Raw genomic sequence first — 16,457 nt, forward strand, 5'->3', positions numbered from 1 at the left:
AAGAACCTTATCCCATCTATGAAATGTGGTGGTGGTAGTATCATTGTTTGGGCCTGTTTTGCTGCATCTGGGCATTTTGCTACATGAGGTCATTATATATATATATATATATATATATATATATATATATATATATATATATATATATATATATATATATATAAAAGTATTCATTGATTATATTTCCAGGTAAAATGTAGCTATAGTGGATCTGGACAGGCAAAATCCTGTTTTGTTAGTACTCTATCTGAGTTTGATTAATGTTTTAAGTTATTTATCTGAGATATGGATCTAGATTATTCTCTTTACTTATGTTTAAAATGTATTTTACCTTTACACGCATATTTATAAACGTAACATCAGTTGGACACAAATGACGCCGCAGTCGTGGAGCCACTCGCTTCAGCACACAGCCGGAGGAGAGGTGTGTTGGGCTCAAAAGAAGCGTGCGCGAGGAAGCGTGACGTCACACCCAGCATGGCGGTCAAGGTGACTCTGTCAATGTTTATGCTTGTCAAAAATACTAACCACAAAACTTTATTTCTTCTATTTGTGAGTGTATAACCTATTATAATAATCCACACGCGTCTGACTTGTCTCTGTGCCGGTTGTCGAGCGTACTCCTGTTCGTAATCCTCTTCTAGACTGTCCTGAAGAAGAGTAGCCTATATATATATATATTTGTTATTTATTTGTATTTCTTTTTTTACACAGTAACTAACGTTGCTTGTGAAGTGTTACTTCTTATCGCTTTCAGCGTCTCATTTGAGAAGTTACTGCATGCTGGAAGATGTTCAGGCTGGCGTTTACTTAGTCAGTCATTCTGTTATGCTTTTCATGCTTACTGCTATAGTTATAAACATAATGCATACGAGACAGTTCGGATTTTTTATTTTTTTTTTAAATGCTATTTTTGTTTTATGTGCTAAATATGGTGTATAGTTTAGTGTAATTACATGTGTAATTATCTAATCTTGTGTCTTATCTGGTGAAATAAAACACTTGTTGCTATTGTAAAACGTGACTATATGATCATATACAGCATAACTTATGTAAAAGTGGAAAGGTCTTAATGTAGAGCCCGGTGATTTATATGTGTTTGCAGGTGCAGTCCATTAAACGAGCCAACCCGAATGAACTTAAAGAAATATTCCTGAAGGTATGAGCTCTCCTACAATGATTTTTACTCTGATTTGAGAAGTCATAACGATGTATCTCCTATTTTTAAAGCACCGTTTTAAGTTGCATGTGCATGAGCTGTACAGTTTTCTGCTGAAAGTGGTTATATCCTGATTTGTTGGTCTACGTATCATCAAACCGCGTGTTCACCTGAGTAGGTCTGCATACCATTCCTGACAAATTAACCACTGCTAGATGTCGATTAATACAGTCTACAGACGGGTGACAAATTAAAGGGACAAATAATTTAAAGTGGGTGGCATGGTGGTGCAGCATTGCTGTCTCACAGCTCCAGGTGTTTCGCAGGTTCTCCCCTTGTGTGTGTGGGTTTCCTCCAGGTTCTCCGGTTTCCTCCCACCTCCAAAAAACATGCTGGGCTGGTAGGAGGACTAGCAACACTAAATTGCCCCTAGGTGTGTGTGTGTGTGTGTGTGTGTGTGTGTGTGTGTGTGTGCGCATGGTGCCCTGTGATGAACTGGTGCCCTATCTAGGGTGTAGTCTCGCCTCATGATAAGTGTTCCCAGGATAGCCTTGACTTTGTCCAGGATGAAGAAACTAATGAAGATGAATTAATGAGTAACATAAAGCTTCTTTGTAAGGTGTTGGGCCACCACAAGCTACCACAAAAGCTTCATTGTGTTTTGGCATAGATTCTACAGATTTCTGGAACTGTATTCGGGGGAGTAACACCATTCTTCCTGAAGATATTCCCTCAGTGGTGTTTTGAATTTTGTGATGGAGAACACAAAGGTCTAAACTCTCCCAGAGGTGTTCACTTGGGCTGAGATCTGCTGACTGTAAAGGTCATAGCATATGATTTTCATACTCATCAGACCATTCAGTGAGCCGTGATGCCCTGTGGAGGGAGGTATTGTCAACCTGAGACATGAAGAGACCATTCCAGATCAGGATAGAAATGTTTCTTCATTGGATAAAGTTGATCTGTCGGAATAATACTGTATTGGTTTGCAGTGAACCTCCCCTCTTAGTGGACCCAAACCATGCCAGCAAAATGAAGATCCCAACGAGGTGGGAATACCCTCTGGATTGGATACCAGTCTGTCACAGGGCATAGCTGTTACATTTGCATTTATTTATTAAGCAAATGGTTTTATTTAAAGTGTGTTAAAGTGACCTAAAATAATTTTCAATGATATAAGCTTCCAACAATTGATCAGAAATAAGTGGGATTGTTTAAGAAGGAACTTGGAGCGCGACAACTATACACGAGCCCGTTTTTACTTGTGATAGCCCTAGCATATGTGTTTGAATAAAAACCACCTAGCACTCTGTGTGTGTAATTAGTCTTTGAGGATGTGTGTCAAGAGTTGGCTGAGGTCCAAGGACTTACAGAAAAGGTCGCACACATGCTTGGACTAATTCTGTCCCTTCCCTTCACCCTGGTATTTGCCCTTTCTGGACTCTTCCCAACCTCTGACATTTATTTCAGTCTCTTGTAGTCTCAGCAAGGCAATTAGTCAACGTACATGCAAACTGCAACACAGGTTATTTTCACTATAATTTGGACCCTGAGCACTAAGTTTCTTGTGATTTCATGACTGGGCTGCTGGTGAATCTGTGATGGCACAGTACAGCAGTCATGGCAGCTGATGTTACATTACACTGTCAGTTGCTAGTTATTGAAAGCACTTCGACAACTCTCAAAAAGAGTGGCTCCCGTTTTAACCTAGCAACATTTTAAAAGCCGCTCACTCTCTCACCACACATCACTGCACAGTTAACCTTGCTCGACAGTGATCAAATCTATAATTGACGGAGCTATGATTTTAATACCACCCTCGTTGCATGAAATAATTAAGTAGCTCTCAGAAATGAAGTCTGCTATAATGTGTAAAGGAGCCACTGAACGCAAGAGTAGTATTTCACTCAGTGCTGACTACAGTACGTGCTTGATTTGATGATGAAGTACTCTAGGCTTACCATGGCTGAACTTGCACTCAATTATATGGTGAAGCTGTTAATAAATTGATTGGAATTAATGCTTTCCCCCACAAGCATTAGCTGTAGAGTGTGTTTGTGTGTGTGTGTGAGGTAGGGAGGGAGAGGGAGACACACACAGAAAGAGAGCGTGTGTATTTCATCAAAGCGGGATCTTTTACTATTGCTCTTTAACTTGCACCATTATATACTGTAAAACTTTACAACTACAACAAAAGTAACTTTGAAAGACTTCACTCAAAGTGCTTGTATCACTCTTTCATGCCGCTGATGAGGTATTCAGGACTAGAAGAATGGCATAAATGTATCTGTCTTGTGATCTTATTCTTGATTAATTTATTTGTGTAATGAGTTGAGGATTCATGTATTTTGCTTGATCATTACACAATCAAGTCCACTGAGTTTTCTGGGATGTCTTGTAATAATACTGCAGAAGTCACCAACCCTTTGCACAGCTAACAGGTTCTTTCTTTCTTTCTTTCTTTTTTCCTTTTTGATTGTGTACTTTTGAACTCATCGGCTATCAATGGAATCCATGAATAATGTGAAATTATTGATGTATTTCAATCAGAGTATACACTGGGTTTGCAAAGAGAACCATAAATCAATGACATTGATGTTCTTACACAGAGAGAAACACTGTTGAAAGGCAGTTTCAGCTTAGAGCATTTACTGTTATATAGAGTGGACTGGAATAGTTACTGGAAGAGAGTGGTCAATAATAGCAGTGAGAACAGTGATACAAAGGATAGATTGCTGCTGATTTTACATCATCTTTCACTGAAGCATTTATAGAGAGAGTAAACAAATCTTGATCTGTAGAGCATTTAATTTCCTACTACTGTCAGTGCACAGGATGTATTATTATTTTAGGAGATGGAAAAAGACTTTCAACAATCAACATTTTCACTAAGTAACTTTTAACGTAGAAAGCAAGAAACTGCTCAGTGGGATGGTTTTGAAAATTATTATCAAAAAGAACAACATAAAACTATGCTCAAAATACACACCATAGCTTTGGTCAGAAGACTTAGCTTACTAAATCGACTGCTTTAAAGTAGCACTTAAATGACCTTGCACAGTCAGATATCCCTGAGAAACTAATTTAGTTGCACCATATTTGCTTGAAATGTTTAAAATAACCAAAAAAATTTCCCCCACAGCATGCAAGTGTGGTGGATAAGGATGGGGAGCATTACATGACTCCTAAAGACTTTGTGCAGAATTATCTGGGACTCCACACTCAACCTACCCACAATCCAAAAACCGTACAACTCATTGCTGGGGTTGCAGACACCACTAAAGATGGGTAAGAGGTAACAAAGTAATGCTATCGTGAGACTGATATTAATGATTTCAGAAATAATATTCAAAACTCTTATGTTTGACCTGTTTTATTGTATCACACTAAAGCATACCAGCAAGTGAAATTTTGAACATCTTTTGTTCGACGTTAGAAATATCCTATGGTGTTTAAGGAAGATTAATAATGATTTATGTCTCTGCTTTCAAATTATTTTTCAGTGCATTTGAGATTCCATCTCTCCTGCCAGGGTTTAATGCTTTGATACTTTACGAGCTTATTCAAACTGCAGCAGTAGTTGGCCTAGCTATTCTTCTAGTCATAAATCCTCAGAAAAAGTGTCTAGTCTGTTTGAATGTTAGCTATTTTTTATTGTATTCCTGAAAACTGAAATAGATTGAAAAATGATTTAGGGCTACCTGAAGTCTCCATCACGTCTTTGCTTATACAGCTGTACATGTTGTACAAGTCTAAAGCTGATATAGATGACTTGATTTTTATTAACTATAAAAACTGAATGGAGGATACATTATACCCTTTTAGTGAATAACTCTCATGCAGTAGTAGATCTAGTAGATCGCATTATATTGTATAACATAAGTACACATACGGTATACTACATATGTTAAAATAGTTAATACTAAAAATAAATAAATAAATGAAGAGTTAAAGGCTGTATCTGTGTGTTTCAGATAGTGCTCTCTTTTTTTTCATGTCCAAACAGACTGATCTCTTTCCAGGAGTTTCTGGCCTTTGAATCAGTGCTCTGTGTGCCCGATGCCCTCTTCCTAGTTGCTTTTCAGTTATTTGACAAGACTGGAACTGGGGATATATCTTTTGGTATGTAGGTGCCAGGAACTTATGAACTGGCTAGTTTAACGTGATATATGCTTGTCTGTCATAACTGACTTTAATGTCTGTTAAATGTATGTGTTTGTACAACTGTCTTTACTGATGTATAAACTATTATTGTCCATCTGAAAATAAAATAAATTGATCAGATAAATATGAGGTTTATAACACAAGATTAAAAAGCTGACTAGATTTGTTAATAGGAGCTGGGTGTGTGTTTGTGTTGTAGAAAATGTACGGGACATCTTCAGCCAGACAACTGTTCACCATCATATCCCCTTTAAGTGGGACTGTGAATTTATCCACCTGCACTTTGGACAGGACTTCAAAAAGCACCTCAGCTACTTAGAGTTCACCCAGTTCCTACAGGTGGGAAACACCCACCTTCCAGCCATCACTAACCTGGTCCTAGGAGTTTGTTTTCACTCTGCCATCTTGTGGCTGAAATATCTCCACATGTAATTTGTGAAGATAAGAGCACAAACCCTTTAACATATCAGTTTCTATAGGAAATGTCCCACACATACACACACACACATTCAGCGATGGGGGAAAAAAATTAGCATGATTCTGCTACAGTGCATTTCCTTGAATCTTTGCTTGGTTTCAAGCACTTTAGATAAGCTAGTGCACCAAGCACTAGTAAAAAAAAAAAAAAAAAAAAGTCAAAGTCTACTTTTGTCTGTAAATTCAAATTTACTACACAGGTGATCCCTCTGTCCATCAGTTATGTTGTGTTCCAGAGAGATGAGAGTGCGAGAAATGGCTGCCATTTTAGTTGGTGGCATGTTGAGTTATGGAGATCAGAGGGGATGGTAATATCTGATCAGTTTTGACATCAGCGCTGACTCCTGGTGCGACCCCCTCCTCCCGCTCTCTCTCCTCCAGCTCATGTGTCTGATTGCAGGCCTGTCCGGCTAAATCACAGCCCCCTGCTCCGGAAACACCTGCCTCCTCTCCAGGGCATGCAGCATAGGATCAGACTACACCTGATGTGGTTTTCATTAAGTGCACACACACACACACACACACACACACAGAAGATGTGGACGCAGAGAAACACATAGGCATACATACAAAGCACAGAGCCCTGACTCATTCTGACATCACGCCACAGGCTCAGTAACTGTTCATTAAAAGACAGTAACTTGAGGTTTTATTGATGAGCTGTTTGATGTTAGAAGGAACATCTATCAGTTACAAAACAAGGTCTTACAGTATGTACTGTGACTGATTTCTTCACTGTCATTAGTATTTGTGTAAAACCCTGTAATGAAAAATATTGTCATTTTGCTAGTCTGTTAAAACGGGTTGTTGAATGGCCCTCACATATTTGCTCCTCTGTTTCCTGCTGTAGGAGCTGCAGTTTGAGCATGCCCGGCAGGCCTTTGCTATAAAGGACAAGGGGAAGACTGGGATGATTTCAGCCTTAGACTTCAGTGACATCATGTCCACCATCCGCCATCACGTGCTTACTCCTTTTGTTGAGGAGAACCTTGTCTCAGTGAGTAATCAGTGTGAACAGTCATGCATATGATACCAAGTTCTTTTCTAAAATGAATAAATCATTACTTTAAATAACTGAACTTACTGTTTATTAATTCATGTATCTCTTTAATCTATATCTGGGAATCAACCCCCTGGACATGCCCCCAATCAGATTAATCTTAGTGTGTGACCAAATAGTACATTAAGTGGATGATTATGTGTTCAGAAACCATTTGATATTGTAAACAGATTTCTCTGAGTAAGGAAGGAAGACCATAAAAAATTGCAGAGTTTGTGTAGGATATATTATTATATAGGATTTTATTATTAATTATAATGAATTACCTTTACTGCACTTAATAAATGCTGTATTGACTCACTGGTTTGCAGGTTGTGGGAGGAGGCACTACTCACATGGTTAGCTTCTCCTTCTTTAATGCTTTCAACTCCCTCCTCAACAATATGGAGATCATTCGGAAAATCTACAGCACATTAGCTGGCACGCGCAAGGACATACTCGTCACCAAAGGTACCTACCAGACTGAGCTCTTTTATATTTTCCAGGAAGTTCAGTATGAGTGAGCTTACAGATTAGAACTCTATGTAGCCATTTCCTGTTTTGTTTGGTAGAATGTTGCTGTGTACTACTGGGTTGGTGCCGGTCACAAGACAAGTCTCAAAACAGGAATGCAATGTTATCTCAGAACAATAAACACCACACAAAAGCTTAATGTCAGTGTGTAAGATTCAATACTTGGTCTTACATCGTTCTCAAACTTCTTGTAGCCAGTGAGCCCTATTAACTGTGAAATAAATTCCAGGGACCCCCTCAGCATAGATATTTATACATACAGTATTTCATACTGTATTTCATCATTCCATTATATATTTCAATATTAGATAAATATGTACAATAATGTTTGTCTATTTATTGGCACCATAGAGATTTTTATTAATGAACTTCCCCTTCCAGAGCATTGTTTGTAGGCCTACTTGATTTTGAGTTTTTGAGGATGGATTAAATTCATTCAATTCTAGTGACCAGACAAACTAATAATTATAAGAACTCTATAATAACTTTGATAATGGTGGGTTGTGCTTTTCGCTGCTGTAGCTCAATTAAAAAAAATTACACACCTCCTGGCTGAGCTTCATGGGCTCCACTTTGAGTACTGCTGATTTACATTGCTAAATAGTGTTGTTATATTTTAATGGTAAATACGGCCAGGTTTCACCTCTTACTAGGATCAGAAAAAACAAAAAAATTGCAGAAAGGCACTACACTTGACTGTGCATAGTTATTTCTGTAGACACAGTAATTAGTATGTGCCTGATTTGATGATGATGTTCTCCCCTTGTCATATTGCAAGATCTGCATAACTCATTCATTACACATTCCTATGTCTGACAATTCAATTTTTGGAGGGATTTGCTCTTATCAAGCACATCTTCTCAACTGTACACAAACTTGGGCAGCAGGTTATTCTATTATGTCCCCAAATCTTTTGAGCTTCCTATCTCAGTGGGTGTCTTGTGGCTGTTTGTATTCTTTAGTTGTTATAGTAATAATTATTATATCTACCTTATTATTTTGATCAGTATTACTGGTAGTAGCAGTGCTAGCAGTAATATTAATAGTGGAATTAGTATTAGTGTCATTTACATGACTCTCCCATTGCTCTTTTCCCAGAGGAATTTGTTAATGCTGCCAATAAATTTGGTCAGATCACACCGCTGGAGGTAGACATCCTGTACCAGCTCGCTGGCCTCCACACTCACTCAGGGTAAACACTATATAAGCTAAACATCTTTCAAGGTTCAAGGTTCTTTATTTGTCACATACATATTACATACATGTGATGTAATGTAGTGAAAGGTTTTTCCTTAGTTACTCGTCCTACAGCACAACAACGAACAGACCAGCAAGCACTAAGGTTATATACACATAATAAAACTAGAATGTAGTAAAACATTTCTCTGCACAAATTCAAACAAACCTTCATTAAATTGTCATAAATTCATCAATGTAAAACACGGTTGCTTTTATTATTATAACACGAATCATATCCCCATGTCGTGTTTTTAGGCTTAATCACTGTACAAAAAGAGATTTCAGTTCATTTCGACTCTCAGTCTATACTTTATACCACAGATAGGCTTTATTTACCCTGAATGCAACCAGTGCAGTTGATTTGGTCTTTCTTATGAACATTGCCATTATAGTTCGACCTCATGGGTTTACCTATCTAACGCATTTCTCAAAAACAGACTCTGTTGAATGAATCTATAAATGCCATTAAAACATTACAGCATGGTTTATAGCTTGTAAATTTAGTGTTATTGCCTGTTTTCTGTAACAACAGTGGCTCCAGCCAGTTGATTTATTGGGAAGGAGAGCATGAGGGAGCCATAAGAATGCCTGCGGCATGTAGTGGAGAACACTGTGGGTGTCTCTTTGGCTCTCTGAAGGAGTCTCACTCTGCGTGTGTGTATCTGTGTGTGTTGCAGGCTCGTGTCCAGCTTTGTTTACCTGTCTGTGTGTATAAGCACGCAGTAACTTGGTGTTACTGCACTGTAAAAAGCTTATGGAAAATGTGACTTCATGCTGCTGGGAGGGATACTGCGCGTTTGGTGTTCTGGCTTCAGTGACGTGAAGCTTTCCTGGCATCTCATTCTAACCCTTGCTGCTGTGTGTCTCTCTTTCTCTTTACAGTCTTCTGTTATCTTTCTCCTTTCCTCTCTCTTTCCATCTTTCTGTCTTTACTGCTCCCTTTCTCAATATACACGTTGTCTCTCTGTGTTGTGGTGTGTGTAGATGGCTGAACCTGGCTGATATTGAGAGGATAGCTCCTCTGGAAGAAGGCGCTCTGCCTTATCACCTAGCTGAAGTGCAGAGGCAGGTAAGGTCCCTCGCACCTCCACGGTTTTCTCTCTTTTCTCTCTCTCTGGATGCAGATAGAGAGCACGCTTTAATCTCCGAGCCTTTTTGCTGGGTAATAACATAACCACATTCTTATTACACTAAAATTACACATGCTCTCTCCATAATAGAATTAGTAGGGTGATGGTTTCTTCTTTGTGATCCTGCATTATGTAAAACTAATTGGACAGAACATTATCCACAATTTCCCCCCAGTAAAAGCTTGTCACCTATGCACGGATACAGACATCACAAACATACCCCTCCACACACACACACACACACACACATAGAGAGAGAGAGACAGAGACACAGACACTGACATCTGAGAGTCTTTAATAGGTGCTTTTCTCCAGGCTGGGCTTTCTGAAGTCTCATTGTATGAAGATCCTGAAGCAAGGCCTGTTTTGTCTAAAAGTTTGGGCAAGAGAGAGTGATGGAGAAAGCAAACGAAGCAGACAAAACATAATCAGAGAATCAGTGAAAAGACGAGAAAAAGAAGCAGTGAGATGGAGAGCATTAGTGACATAGTGGGAGTTTACCTGAGGGTGTGTCTGGAGGCCTAATCTAGTCAGTGCTGTGGTCTCTGCCTTCACTGCTGGAGGTCTGGAACAGCATACTGGGAACACACACACACACACATACACATACACATACACATTTGTGGCATTCTCAGGCCTCCTTGGGTGGAAGTTGGGGTAATTGCACAAGCTCCTTTGATCAGAGTGCAGCCTCATTAGCATTCTGCCCTACAGTAAAAACAGCTGTGCAGAGACACAGAGAAAGAGAGAGAGAGAGAGAGAGCGTGCGCATGACAAAGAGACATAGACTACTCATAAGTATGCAAGCACACTTTTGTAACTCATGTAGATGCTTATCTGAGACCTGAACATTTCACAGGAATAATCATCTCCTTTGCATCACAGTGGAGAAAGCGAGACAGCCTCATAACTAGAAAGTCCTGCTTTGGGTGATAAGGTAAAGATCGGCTAATAGCCATACCGTAAGCAATTTTATTACTTCAGAATTTTTGGAAATAATCTTAACCATCTACAGACAGGACTCCATCTTCACATAAATAAGAGTGGGAAAAGAGGGGAGGATAAGATGCAAGGCGCCTGCAGCACATTCCACATCTTTCCTCTCCTGTCAACTGCTCTATAGCACTCTTCTGTCCGCACAGTATCTGGTTGGCGATAGTTTTATAAAGCTCAATTCATTCATCCCCTCCCTCTAGTTTTGCTCAGTGTTTTATTCTCCCTCTCATACTCTCCTTCTGTCTTTTTGCTGTAGCATACAGACATCTCGAGGCCGGTCTGGCTCCAGGCTGCTGAGTCTGCGTACCGCTTCAGTTTGGGCTCCATCGCGGGAGGTGAGTGACGTCCAAGCTCCGCTGGCTGAGGAGTAACCTGAGCTGGCCAGACTGACATATAGGGAGGCCCCAGGGCTTGTTATTGTCCCATGGATAGAGTGAGAGAGAGAGAGAGAGAGAGAGAGAGAGGCTGATGCATGGCTCCAGGCTGTCTTTGGAGGCCACTGTTCCGGAATGACACAAATCTTCCGGTATTGTGGTGGAATCTCCGAATAATTACCAAGAAGGAACTGATACAAGGAGACCACTGACAAAATGACACACACACACACACACACATACATGTGCACATTTTCATACACACACTCATACACATGCAGGCTTGTGAGAGTTTTGAAAGACCGCACTGTCTGTGTGCAGAAACACGACTGTGTCAAGTGGTTGCGCTTATGCTGCTAATGCTTTATATCAACGTCTTATTAAGTTAACATTATGATGGAGAAAAATGTTAAAGCCTTACTGTACATCAATTTGAATAAGTCATCATAACTCCTTGACTGAAATGTCACTTCCAAAACTCTGTAATATTTGTCAGCAAGATAGTGAGTAATATTTATTTAACATTTAAAAGGACGAGTGTGTCTCGTTAGGTTATGGTGTATTATGTCAGTGACTAAATATTATAGCTTAGAAATTTGATGCAAACCAATTACAGTGTAAAACAAAAAACAATATTTGGTGTGACCATTATTTACCTTCATAAATGCCATTAATTCTACACTGTTATGCAGTTTTATGAGGAAAATCAGCTGGTAGGGTTTTCTATATATTTTGTCTTACTTAAACAGATTTTGGCTTTTACCTGCTTCTCAAACCTCAATAAACCTTGATGTTTGTTGCAGAATCAGTGGTCTATTAATTAATGTTATTTTCTATCTTAACCAGGCAAAATGTATATTAAAATGTATATTTAAAATTTAGGGTGTCTAAGCCTTTTGCACTGTACTGTAGTTTGGGCACTATCAAAGGAATACTCAAATGTTTTTAACCTATTTTCTGTCCACCAGATCTGTACTGTATGTCAAAATACCCAGGGCAATTTTTTTTTTTACGTTTCCCTAAAATGAGAAGTGAGAAAAGAATGTACAATACCAATTCCAAAAAAGTTGGGATGTTGTGTAAAATGTAAATAAATATAAACAAAAACAGAATGCAATGATTTGCAATTCTCAAAAACCCATATGTTATTCACAATTAGAACATAGAAAACATATCAAATGTTTAAACTGAAGAACAAAATAAGGTAATTTTGAATTTCATGGCTGCAACATGTCTCAAAAAAATTAAGACGGGGAAACAAAAAGCTGGAAAAGTAAGCGTTACTAAAAAGAAGGAACATTTTGCATCTTATTAGGTTAATTGGCAACAGGTCAGTAACATGATTTGGTATAAAAGAGTGTCTTAGAGAGGCAGAGTCTCTCGGAAGTAAAGATGGGATGGAATCTGGATGGAAGCATATGTTGTGCTAAAACCTGTATATACCTTTCCATTGATGTTGCCTTTCCAGATGTGCATGCTGCCCATTCCATAGGCACTAATGCAGCCCCATACCATCAGAGATACAGGCTTTTGAACTGAGCGCTGATAAAAAAGTCGGATGGTCCCTCTCCTCTTTAGTCCTCTTTAGTTTAGAGGACAAGATGTCCATGGTTTCCAAAAAGAATAAAAAATTTCGATTCGTCTGACCACAGAACAGTTTTCCATTTTGCCTCAGTCCATTTTAAATGATCTTTGGCCCAGATAAGACGGCAGCGTTTCTGGATCATGTACACATATGGCTTCTTCTTTGCATGATAGAGCTTTAACCAGCATTTGTGGATGGCACGGCGATCTGTGTTCACAGACAATGAGTTCTGGAGGTGTTTCTGAGCCCATGCAGTGATTTCCATTACAGAATCATGCCTGTTTTTAATGCAGTGCCGCCTGAGGGCCCGAAGATCACAGGCATGCAATATTGATTTTCACCCTTGTCCCTTGCGCACAGAGATTTCTCCAAATTCTCTGAATCTTTTGATGATATTATATAGTGTAGATGATGAGATATTCACAGTCTTCGCAATTTTATGCTTAGGAACATTATTCGGAAATTATTCCACAAATTGTAGACACAGTTTTTCGCAGATTGGTGAACCTCTGCCCATCTTTACTTCTGAAAAACTCTGCCTCTCTAAGATACTATTTTTATACCCAATCATGTTATTGACCTGTTGCCTATTAACCTAATTAGTTGCAAAATGTACCTCCAGCTGTTTTTTTTTTATTTATTTCCAGCCTTTTGTTGCCCCCGTCCCAACTCTTTTGAGACGTGTTGCGGCCATCGAATTCAAAATTACCGTATTTTTATCTTAAAATGGTACATTTAATCACTTTAAACATTTGAAATGTTTTTTATGTTCTATTGTGAATATGGGTTTATGATATTTGCAAATCATTGCATTCTGTTTTTATTTACATTTTACACAGCAGCGTCCCAACTTTTTTTTGGGATTGGGGTTTTAAAAGATTGGTAATTAAAACTCACTTCTAATTAAAGTGTATTTTTTGGAGCAGACTGTCATGTAAATAGTGGAGAAAGATTAAGACGATTTCCATCAGCCACTACACCTAGTCACATGCCGTCTGTTTCACCTGATTCACGTTTGGCTCATTAGCACTTGTGTATAAATAGTCAAGTTCTGCACTGCACAAGTTGTCTTGCATTGTTTGGTATGTCCATCTGCATCATGTTATTCTAGTCCTGGTTTCATGCAAGTCTTGTTTTGCTTGCACCTTATTAAAAACGTTTCAGTTGTATTCTGCGTTTGCATCCACCTCTAAATCCAAATCGTACTCACAACACAAGACTGAAAACAATGGATGCAGCAGAATTTTTCAGAGTCCAAGAGGTCCTTTATGAAAGGGAAAAACCAAGGTGGGAGAAGGATGGGAGATTCTTTCTAATCAAAGCCAATAGGGAATGGCTTGACATGGTGTACGCCATCAGGGGATATATCAAGAAGGAGCCTTCCATCCAGGCTGAAGTCATCTCCCACCCTCCCTCCCCCACTGTGGCTCTTGTTCAGCCCACCAAGTCAACTGAGAACATTGCTCAACCTCCCTGCTCGACTGAGGACTCCTCTCAGTCTCCTTGTTCAGCCGAGGACGTTGCTCCACCTCCCGGTGCAGACAAGAGCTCTGCTTTGCTTCCTTGTTCCACCTCGGATGTCACTACGTCAGGCTCCCCTTCGGACATCGCTCCACCTTCCTACTCCGCCAAGGACGTCGCTCTGCCTTCTTGCTTGGCTGAGGACGTCTCTATGCCACCCTGCTTGGCTGAGGACATCGCTCTGCTATCTTGCTCCGTTGAGGACGTTGTTCTGTCTCCATGCTCCACTGAAGACGCCGCTCCTTTTCTATGCTTTGCGCCGTATGTCATTTCACTTACCTGCTCCACCGAGGACATCGCTCTCCCCTCATGCTTCGTGAAGAGCATCGCTCCCCCCTCTGGCCTCACGGAGTACTTCGTTCCCACCCTCTGGCCTCACGGAGTACTTCGCTCCCCCTTCTGGCCTCACAGAGTACTTCGTTCCCACCCTCTGGCCTCACGGAGTACTTCGCTCCCCCTTCTGGCCTCACGGAGTACTTCGTTCCCACCCTCTGGCCTCAGGAGTACTTTGTTCCCACCCTCTGGCCTCACGGAGTACTTCGCTCCCCCGTCTGGCCTCACGGAAAACTTTGCTTCCCCCTCTTGGCTCACGGAGAACTCCGCTCCCCTCTCTGGCTTCACAGAGAACTCTGCTCCCCCCTCTAGCTTCATGGTGAACGTTGCTCCTCCCTTGGGCTCCTCCTTGAGTTTCGTTCTTCCTGGGTGGGGGGGTTTCTACAACACCTTCTACCTGTCTACAGGTAGGAAGGGTTAGCAAACCTTTTCTGCTGCTGTCTTTTTTCCCCTCTCGCACTCCTTCTGAATGTTTTAGAGGCGCAGTCGTTATACATGCTTTGAAGTCAAGACAAGACATGACAAGCTTTTGAGGCTGAGAGCGGCATTTATGGCAACCTGCTGCTGCTGAGCTCACACACACACACACACACACACACACAGAGTGTATAATGCATGCATGCGCACTTTCACAACCTCCAAACTCTCACACATGCACATATGTGTGCAGACACATATCCTGACCGAACCCAAATTCACACATACGTTGACATGCATACACACACAGATCCTTCTCCCATACACACTTTCTCATGCTCACAAGCTTGAATAAACACACAGATACAAAAAAACAAGGCTGTGTGGGAATTGGAAGTTCCCACAGGCACACAGCACAAAGTAAGGACTCAGTCTGAGCCTAATAACTGTTTTCTGCATGTATAGTTTATTCAAACATCTTTAGCATGGTGAAAGGAAACACCAAAACAGGATGTATAAATCAGACAGTGAAAGGTCAATGCAGGTAGATTATTTTATTTGTTTCATGTTTGTGTGGTTTAGGAGTGAAAGCCAAGGATTTCATACATTGTGTGTGTTTGTATTGTGTTTTACTAGTTGTTGGGACAAACTAGTCAGGAGAATGTGAAAAGTGTGATGTCTTGGGGACTTAACATTATATAGCTTGATTGTGAAATGCAGATACCGAAAGCACCAGTGATTATATTTCATGTGTGAGTTTTTCATAAGGAGGACAAATTCATTCATACATTGATACTAAGTGTGTTTGTGAAATTAGGTTGGATAAAGTCATGTGCTCTCTTACAGCCACGGGTGCCACGGCTGTGTACCCCATCGATCTGGTGAAGACACGAATGCAGAACCAGAGATCCACCGGCTCCTTTGTGGGAGAGCTCATGTATAAGAACAGCTTCGACTGTGCCAAGAAAGTGCTCCGATATGAGGGATTCTTTGGTTTCTACAGAGGTACAACTTTCCACCATGACAAGACAGCTTCCAAAGAGAGTATAAACAATATGTTTGTGTTAATATTCACCGGATTCAGAGTGTTAGCCTTTAAACCCAATGCACCAGAGGAGAAGATGGAGTGAAGTTACCTCTGTTTATACTGGATTATCATTCACTGTGTACTGCGTCACTGACATGTGTGGCCCTACACAAGTTAATACCAAAGCACATAGCTTTAGTGCTTTAGTGGTTGATACAACACTGAATGGTTACTAAATAAAGAAAAGACTCACCAAACAACTCAAATAATGCACCAGGATTACATAGCAATTCAGCGAGACATGGTTTTTCAGAACATCATTATGTCAAAAATTGACAGTAAGATTGGGAAGAGTCTGTGAAACAGCCAGTAAAAATGTCAAATTTCAGAATTGAGGTTGTTCCCTCCTAAATACATTAAAATGAGAGCCCTGAGATTCATTTTAGCTAGTCAAATGTGCAG

General features: G+C 40.1%; 1 protein-coding gene across 1 annotated transcript in view; it reads left to right on the forward strand.

Moving 5' to 3' along the window:
* Nucleotides 1–388: 388 nt before the first annotated feature.
* LOC128608874 (electrogenic aspartate/glutamate antiporter SLC25A12, mitochondrial-like) overlaps nt 389–16,457 on the forward strand; it is a 28,309-nt gene continuing 12,240 nt past the window's right edge. Inside the window, exons 1-11 of the mRNA XM_053627021.1 lie at nt 389–489; nt 1,106–1,159; nt 4,302–4,447; nt 5,166–5,281; nt 5,523–5,662; nt 6,651–6,797; nt 7,172–7,310; nt 8,472–8,565; nt 9,597–9,681; nt 10,995–11,073; nt 15,815–15,973. Coding sequence (XP_053482996.1) covers nt 478–489; nt 1,106–1,159; nt 4,302–4,447; nt 5,166–5,281; nt 5,523–5,662; nt 6,651–6,797; nt 7,172–7,310; nt 8,472–8,565; nt 9,597–9,681; nt 10,995–11,073; nt 15,815–15,973 — 1,171 coding nt within the window. The 5' untranslated portion in view covers nt 389–477. The remainder of the gene's footprint in view (nt 490–1,105; nt 1,160–4,301; nt 4,448–5,165; nt 5,282–5,522; nt 5,663–6,650; nt 6,798–7,171; nt 7,311–8,471; nt 8,566–9,596; nt 9,682–10,994; nt 11,074–15,814; nt 15,974–16,457) is intronic.

This window comes from Ictalurus furcatus, chromosome 6 (assembly GCF_023375685.1).
Source record: "Ictalurus furcatus strain D&B chromosome 6, Billie_1.0, whole genome shotgun sequence".
In the NCBI taxonomy this organism is placed as follows: Eukaryota; Metazoa; Chordata; class Actinopteri; order Siluriformes; family Ictaluridae; genus Ictalurus; species Ictalurus furcatus.